The 8,784-nt window shown below is 33.6% G+C and overlaps 1 protein-coding gene across 6 annotated transcripts; it reads right to left on the reverse strand.

Moving 5' to 3' along the window:
- Nucleotides 1–736: 736 nt before the first annotated feature.
- Nucleotides 737–7,983, reverse strand: LOC108457024 (uncharacterized). Of its 6 annotated transcripts, none has more exons than XM_017755821.2 (16): nucleotides 7,793–7,983; nucleotides 6,927–7,278; nucleotides 6,759–6,844; nucleotides 6,167–6,321; nucleotides 5,784–5,848; nucleotides 5,442–5,636; nucleotides 5,186–5,243; nucleotides 4,465–4,707; nucleotides 4,241–4,374; nucleotides 3,941–4,130; nucleotides 3,784–3,843; nucleotides 3,452–3,706; nucleotides 3,066–3,324; nucleotides 2,779–2,984; nucleotides 2,292–2,342; nucleotides 737–1,385 (listed from the first exon to the last, which is right to left on the reverse strand). In XM_017755821.2, exons 2-16 carry the CDS (start codon nucleotides 7,100–7,102, stop codon nucleotides 1,095–1,097), a joined length of 2,424 nt encoding a protein of 807 aa, XP_017611310.1. In that variant the 5' UTR covers nucleotides 7,103–7,278; nucleotides 7,793–7,983; the 3' UTR covers nucleotides 737–1,094. The 6 variants fall into 6 exon arrangements, with proteins under 6 accessions (XP_017611310.1, XP_017611309.1, XP_017611312.1 ...); XM_017755820.2 differs by having other exon boundaries at nucleotides 7,602–7,811; XM_017755823.2 differs by lacking the exon at nucleotides 7,793–7,983 and adding an exon at nucleotides 7,630–7,786.
- Nucleotides 7,984–8,784: the final 801 nt, after the last annotated feature.

An 8,784-nucleotide genomic window follows, 5' to 3' on the forward strand; every position in this document is an offset into this window, starting at 1 on the left:
TTGTTCTTGCACCGATAATCAAATCAGTCTTTTAACATGCTCAGAACCCTTTCAATGCCACACTATGGGGTTGAAGCTAATGCATAGATATCTTAGCTTTTTGGCCAACTGGATGACATTTTCATTTATAGAAGATGCATGTACGCTAGAGAAGGCGGCATGGTGTGTATCGTTTGTTCGTATACGGACCAACCAAGTAGATATTGTAGGAAACCGGAATGTGATAGTGACATTTACAAGAAGTCGATTTGTTGGAGCGGTAAGGGTCCGGCCTCGTTTAATCTGTAACTGCAGTTTAGAACCCATGGTGCTTTGGTCTTTGCTTGAACCTTTCTCTGTATGGGAGGAGTTTATATTCATATTTGTGGGACTGTCCTGTTTTGCTTTGTTTTTACACCATAAATCCACGGTGACCGGATCAAATTAATTACTCATTATTAAATAAATCAATTTAATCCCTATACAAATAAAAAGAATCGTTCAAATTATAACAGAGTTTGCATTTTCTATGTAAAAATGTCTTGAAACAATTGCATTTCAATTTTAAACAAAAGATTTCATTTATAGAACTGTAAAAACTTTAAAAATATTAACTTGATCAAGTAGTAAATGTTAACTTTATTCCAATTTGACTCATTTTAATAACATAAGGACTAAATTGAACCATTTAATAATAAAGTAACTAAAAGGACCTCTTAAATACATTCATCATAAATATTCACACAAGTATAAGATGTTAACTGAAAATATATCTATTATGCATCAATCATTTGTTGAATTCATTCCCATCACATACATACATCATTTCTCTATGGAGTTAAATTCCCTACTGGATTTCACATTGTTGCTAGTTTTACTGAGAATACATTCTACTGTATAAAAAGCTTGGCCTTCCTAACTCACCATTTTAGAAGTACACGCTTGCCGGACTGACATCGGTCCTCATTGTTAAGGGAGCTTTTCGGAAGATTCATCTTAAACCTGATAATATACAGCGGCTACCATCTTGATGCTCGGAATGTGTACCAGACAAGTATACAACTTAAAAACGATGGTCGGGAACTAGAAACAGAAATCACCGACTCCCATAATAATTATTGAAATAGATCTGGAAATGACCACATTATGAACCGAGCAAAAATATCCGATTCCAAGAACTCTATATGAGCAGCTCTTCCAATTAATGCGTTCAAGTTCCTGCCATGAGAGGATGTGTTGAAGTTGATATCACAACGCACAAACACCCGATTCTCAGCTGTAGGAGCGCGTATCTGGTCCAAGCAGTTATTCAACATCTCTAGAAATGCTTTTCCCTTTTTGGAGTTGTCCATTGATGCTGCCCGGCATGACTTGATTCTGGCGGAATGATACGGAACATAACCATCCTGAGAGAGATGCTATCTGTCAATGGCCTTATGGTATAAGGGAAAACATGAACAGCTAATAAACTTTTTAATGGGTAAACTGCTCAGATAGTCGCCCAACTATATAAGAAATTTTCATTTTAAGCACCTAAAATAAAAGACTTGCAATTTAAACACCCCGATTACATAGTTCAATAGTTTTGGTCTCTCTTGTTAAAATCACAAACAGCAAGCTGATGTGACAATTAAAAATATAATAACAAATTTAGCCCTCAATTTTTATATATTATATCGATTTACTCATAAATTTTAAAATTAACCTTCAAAATTTACAAATGTTCTCAATTTGATCCTAATTTTAAAAATTCAAAGAAATGTATAAAAGTACATAAATATTTTCAAAAGAATATAATAATCAATTTAAAATTTATATGAATATGAAGATTAATACATAAATATTTTCAAAAGAATATAATTATAAATTTGAAAATATTTATGTATTTTTATATATTGAATTTTAGAATTAAGATTAAATTGAAAATATTTTGTAAATTTGAGGGTTAATTTTTAAAATTATAACTCAATCAATATAATATATAAAAGTTGAGAGCCAAATTTATTATGATACCAATTTTTAAATTGTCATGTCAGCTATTTACAGTGACAAAAACGATCAAACTATATAACGTGAATGCTTAAATTGTACATTTTTTTTTATTTTGGGTGCCTAAAATGATATTTTTCTATAATTGGGTGACTATCTTTGTAGTTTACCTTTTTAATTATACCTTTAACGTCTTAATCCCATAAAACTTCTAAATTAAACTGTTCATTTTCATTAACCTTACTGCTTACAAACAGCCTGATGATCCTAACAAGTTCGAGAAGAAAAAATAATAATAATCAGCAAGGGCTATGGTGGAATACCTGGGGCGAAGAAAGGAGGATTATATGCTTGAAATTTTCCAGAGTTCTTTGCTGAAAGAAGGAAAGGAAAAGAATTATATGTTTCTGCCATGTCTTAAGCAAAACAGAGGGCACCAGATAGGAAGAATGGCCGTAAAAGTACCACACAAGTCTGTATTAGGAGGCAAATTGCATTTTGCCTCCTTTACTAAAAAAAAGAAATAAGCAAATTAATCTTTGTACATTGGATCAAAAAGCAAAATTGATCTTGCTAAAATTTAATTTATTTCTATTGTTAAAAATTGAGCCCTGTACGTCAAAATGAGACTGTCCAGATGAAATTTTTAACAAAAATAAATTGCTTTTTGATCTACCGTATAGGGATTAATTTGCCCATTTTTGAGTAAAATGGGCAAAATGTAATCTGACTTCTAGTACAGGAGCCTCCACGATACTTTTACCAAAGAATGGCAAACTCAAGACCATTTTGCAACTTTGTTCTCAATACCTCGCAAAGTTTGTAGAAGAATGTGTTACGAATATCAGGGTCGTCAGCAAAAGTGAGCTGATGAATGCATTGTGTCCCCTTGAGCTTCTTCAAAAGCCACAGTCCAGAATTGAATAAAGAATTTGAACTGTATAGATATCCCAAATGTGGACCAGATAGAGACACAAATGTATGGAGGAATCTAAGGTAAGGTTCCATAGCACTCTCTGCAAAATGAAATGAACATATCTAACAGACATTTCAAAGTGATGAAAATGGAAACACGGCTTTAAACAAAGATAACCGACCTGCTAATGCTGTTCTTATTATAACGTTTCCGATAGAATGCCCGACAAAACTAAGTTTGATATCTCTCAAGTGTCCAGATCTAGAAGCTTTATCCATTTTCTTTTTAACAAAAGAAATGACTTCATGCGCCAACCTTAGTCCCATTTCTCTAAAGTCTCCAGATGTTTTCTCTTCGTTTACTTCGGACATAAGAAACTCTATCTTGGGATCTATCAAAAGCCATTGGTTCCGAACAAGCCGCAGATCCAAATGATGCCCCTATCATGTTCAAGATGGGATCAGACACATTAACTCACTTGACAAACTGTCTGTAGCACAACACCGAAACCTAACAAGGCAACAAAAATATAACCCAAGAAACAAGTGTGGGAGAGAAGAAACTTGCCTGAAAACCATGTACAAAGATGACAATCTTTAAATCACGGCCAATTTGAGCAGCACTTGCACTTGATAGCTTTTTCACAGCTTCAGAACTAGGAACAGTGCTTGCGGTAATTGAATCTATTATGTCCAAGTTCCTCGTGTACAAGTTATCACTAGAAGTACGTTGAGTTGCATTCATTACATGCTCTATAATTACAATAGGAATTCCTGAAGGATCTCCAAATATTTGCATGTCTTGGATTGATCGGTTGTTCATCTGTGTGCAAACAATCATTACCGGTAAACTAAGGCATATGTAAATAAAAACAATAAGCATTAAATATAAGGACTTACCCTCATTTGTGCAATACTTCGCCGATGAAGCTCAGCCCGCATAGCTGCCATCTGCGCAGGCTGCATTCCACAAGATGAATTTGGAATTGAAAAAAATTATTGTTGTTCATAGCCGATTATGTCAGCCAAGAAATAAAAAACATAAATGAGTAATTACATCATCTATTAATTTCCACAAACTTGAACCCCTCTTATGCACGATTTGGTGGGAAGACTCATCAAAACTGCCATTTATGTAACGATGAGGCATGTCAACTTTGGAGTACACCATCCATATTGACCATTCAGCTCTTCGATCTTTAGCCCATTCATCACGAAGGACATCCAATATCCGTGTTTTACTATCCCTGGAAAGAGACTTAAGTTTCAATAAGAGGGATACTGAGCATAACAAGCCTACATTTAGGGGAGAAAATGTTTAACAGCAAGAACAGGAAGTGAAGATGTATGTGCTAACCTGTGGAAATTCAGGAAAGTGTTCCATAAATAAAACACTTGATCACCCGATAGATTAAATATTTTAAGGACATCATCCTTCGATAAATTATGGAGCAATCTATCACTTTGAAACTCTAATCTGCCATTTACTCTCTGTTAAGAGACAAAGGTGTTATCATTTTAATATATTAAAACACAAAAATAAGAATAAGAGTACACTGTTCGATAACATAAAGCAAGGACCTCAAGACCATTTTGTGGCTTGCCTTGTGCTGAATCTTCAGCATCAGCAGCAACCGGTTCTTCCAGAAAGGAATCAAACAACTTCATATCGTTCATTTTGGAGGTAAATTCAGTCAAATCAATAGCATGGTTAATGGCATCACTAAGTTTTTGCAGCTCCGCAAGCAGTGTGTCACGAGCATTTAATAATGCCTTAACAAGCATGACCTGTTTCAGATCAGTAGAAGCCACTTGATCCAGTGCCTGGTCAACCACATAGTTGAACTATTAGTGCATTAATATTGATTATCAAGGATAACAAGAAGCTGAATTAAAGGAATACAATGAATTTCCCTTATTACCCACATAACCCACAAGAAAAAGTTCCATTAAACCCATACCACTTAAATTAAGAATTGGAAATGGATATATTAAACTCTTACAGGTTAAATAATCAAGCCTCATGAAATTCATACATTCTACCAACCATAACCTACAATTTCCACCAGTCCAATGAATAGACTAGATCCACAATAAGGTAATAAACTTTGCTCTCATGCACACACATTGCACACTAGATTCTGAGATTATATTACAGCCATAAAACATTTATCCATGCCACATTCCAGTAGTGACACCAAAAATCTATTGAATGTAATGCCACAATCAAGCAGAAGCACAAATGGGAAAACTATGGTTAAGGGTAGTTATTGCATTTCAATTTTAAAAGTTTAGAATAAACCTGAGTAGATCCGTCAATGCTTTCACCAGAAACATCATTAGTTGTAGAATAAGCAATGCTGAAATGATTCAACAGGTCAAGTTACTTCAACATATCATCAAAGCACAATTTTACTTTAATAAATAAAACCACCCCTCTCCCTTTATCTCATTTCCCCCAAACAACCGCCACCCTGAAAAAGGGTTCGGAAAAAGTGATGAGAGGAATATGGTTGGTGAGAAGGTTAGTCATCATTGTTTCTAGATCTGGGACAAACCTGGGTACCTTCGTGTGGACCTTGCGAGAGCCAGCTTTTAGCAGAGTCGTGTGAACACTTACATCCACCAGAACAGCATGAAATGCATCAAAGTAAACAGGGCAATAAGAATGAAGTCCTAAAAGAGCTTTAGGAGGGATTCGGAATTCATGGATGGCAGCCGGGCAATAATCAGGAGAAGCCTGAAAATCAGAACTGATTGAATGCATCCCAATCAATTATGGGCAGTTTTAACTTAGAAAAAAAAAATTGATGAGAGAAATGAAACACATTAGCACAAGGAATATAAGTATAAACTTTAAATTTTAATCATCCATACGTAAATAGGAGTTCTCAACTTACCCGTTCACCAATACAGGAGCATATAGAAGCTCAAACTTCAAGATGACAGCTGATAAGGGAGGACCCTGTCGGATAATGCTACATCAGTGCCAAAATGAGAAACAAATATTGACTGTCATGGCTAGACAATAGCCAAACAGAATCAAAGTAGAAAAGCTTCTATACATTTCATTTCTGAGTAGCAAAATTAGATTGAAAGAAAACCCTGCCGACTTTCAGGAAGATCCAATATCGTTTCTATTTTCATACAGTTGGAGTAGAGATTTTAGCATCTGTTAGCTTAGAGGTATCAGAAGGCAGAGAAAGGTTTCTGGTTGGTAACGTATTTGGTGTGCTTCCCTGTTCAAGGGAATGCAGAGATACACAAGAAAGAGATTGGCTACCTCATTTTCAGGAATAGGTAGATCAAAGGCAACCATGATAGATAGATAAACATCCTGCCTCGCATATTTGATTCGAAAAGGCTGTGTCGCAAAACTGTTGTCCGTATCATCAATCCTCCATACTCCAAATACTTCATCAGAAACAAGACTTGGGGCTGCAAAATTTTCTAATCTTATTAACAAAGAATTGCTCTCTAAAACACTACTGCATTAAACTTTCAGAGTGAAGTATAAAACTCATTAAATAAGTAGGAGAAAACAACAAATAGTTCAAAACATAATTCACCATTCAACAAAATGAAAAACAATTGTCAGTTTTAATTAAGAATATAAAGGACATTATATCTATTTGCTTCAACTACATCAAAATCAATAGATCAGCTAATATAGCATAATCTTCTATCAGCAAGGACACTTCCCAATTTTACAAACTGCAAGATTCCTATTTAGGCCTCTAGAGGGACTAGTTTAAATATAAAATGCCAGAATGCAGCTACATTTCAAAAGGTTTATAAGTTAAAAATAACTTGATTTCTAATCTTGTGACAAAGTGGAAGCATTAGAAGAAAAAACAAAAATTTCACCAAATTACCTTCATATTGGACGACTCTCGCAGGTGTTCCTACAGGAGCATACTCATCATTGTCCCATCTAACAGTAAGCTTCAGTTGATACCATCTAAGCACACAAGAACCAGAAGACAGTTCATATGTATAAAACTCGAAAATAAACAGAAAAATGCAAAAAAAATGCCCCATACCCTTGCTGGAAAAGATCGAGGTTATGAAACCTATGGATGTAAATTGCAATCTCCTGGACACTATCCAACATTACCACCGGCTGTACTTCAGCCGGGTGAGGCTTTGCATCTGGTAACTTCTTTGCTTGTGCACTTCTACTATTCAAACCGATTAACCACCCAAGACGTCGTAACATATGTAATCAAGTATCCACAAATCTCGCATTCCCTCTTCGTTTCTCACTCGTGCATCATCCTCAAAACCAAATCGATATGTGTCTCATAGAAATCATCGAAAGAACAAAGCAGCCACACATAAACACTTTATTGATCCATGTCTTCAATTCTATTGGTAACAAACAAATGCAAACAGCTGCAAACAAGGAACTATAGTCTAAATAACATAGTTTTTAAAAGGGAAACAACCATTCCAAAAATAGTAAAGGCATAGTCTCTCATCATAACTTCAAAGTAGAATTGCAATATGATAATGCTAAAACTGCTACTAAAACACAATTATTTGCTTTAAAGGCTGCTATTTACTAACAACATTAGCATTCAAAGGTCAAACCCTATGAAAAAGAACAAAGAAACAACATATTTGAAATTGTAGACAAAATCAAACTACTTTGTCCAGTATACAACTGTGCAATTGATGATCAAAAGACAATCATGAGCAAAAAGAAAAGCAAGTACAAGGAACAAAACAGAAGAAGAACAAAACCCGGGGGGTCAGATCTGCAAGGTTTTGCTACATTTTTTGTGAGACAAAACCCATAGCTAGGGTTTGCAGCAATTTTTGGGGTGTTGAAAATTATTAAAAATAATAAATGGCAAATGAAAATAATGGAGATCTCTCGTGGAATACTATGCAGTGATGTTTTTACTTTTTAGTGACTTTTTATGGTCTAGTTGTGGAATTTTACGATGATGTCCTTCCTCTATCTGCGCGCCTGTCTTCTCCTGTCCCTTTTTTTTTTTTTTTGCGCCAAAATCAGTCGAACTAGACCGGTCGATTATAATGGAAAACCGGAGCAACGACCCCTCTCGAGTCTCGCCGACCGATCCTGTTCGGTATTGGTTCGGGTCTTCTATCCGCCCATTTACCCGCCTTTGAGATTAGGAAGTTGGGCTTAAGGCCCATTATTAATGGGTTAACTAATTTATAAGTTGGATTGATTGATTAGATATAATTTTTAAATATTAATATTTATATATTTTACAGTTAAATTTAAATATTTTCATTATAAAATTAAGTTTAAGTTTTTTTAAGTTTTTATAATTTGAAAAAATTTAGATTTATTTATTGTGTGTATAATACGATATATGATTTAATTAAAAATAAGGATGATAAATTGATAAATTTGATAGAAAATACTAAATTATTTTTAAATTACAAACAAACATTTTTTCTTTTAAAATTTTTAATCATTTTATTCTTTCCATAAGTTAATATATTTTATTTTTATGCAATTAATTTTTAAAAAAAGTTACTATGTAGTGGATTTTTTCTTTTTACCATATTAATTTATTTTTTATTTCATATTATATATTTTAAAAGTAAAAATTATATTGTATTAAATATTCAATAACAAGAATTGTGTAAAAAAATTGAATATAGAATTGTGTAAATTTTAAAATTTCTATGTTATTTGATTTTTTAATTTTAATTACTTATTTTTTTAAAAAAATACAGTTGGAGAGTTAGTTGAATATGGATGGGTGTATAATAATAATTTCATGTCTTTAAATTTTGATGACGTGGCAACTTTTTATTGATGCCTAAAACCTTAATTTTAAAGATTATCCTAATTTAAGATATTCTCATAATATATTATTTAAGAACTGAATTTTCTTTTTCAATTATACAATATTTTCT

Source organism: Gossypium arboreum, chromosome 6 (genome assembly GCF_025698485.1).
Source record: "Gossypium arboreum isolate Shixiya-1 chromosome 6, ASM2569848v2, whole genome shotgun sequence".
In the NCBI taxonomy this organism is placed as follows: Eukaryota; Viridiplantae; Streptophyta; class Magnoliopsida; order Malvales; family Malvaceae; genus Gossypium; species Gossypium arboreum.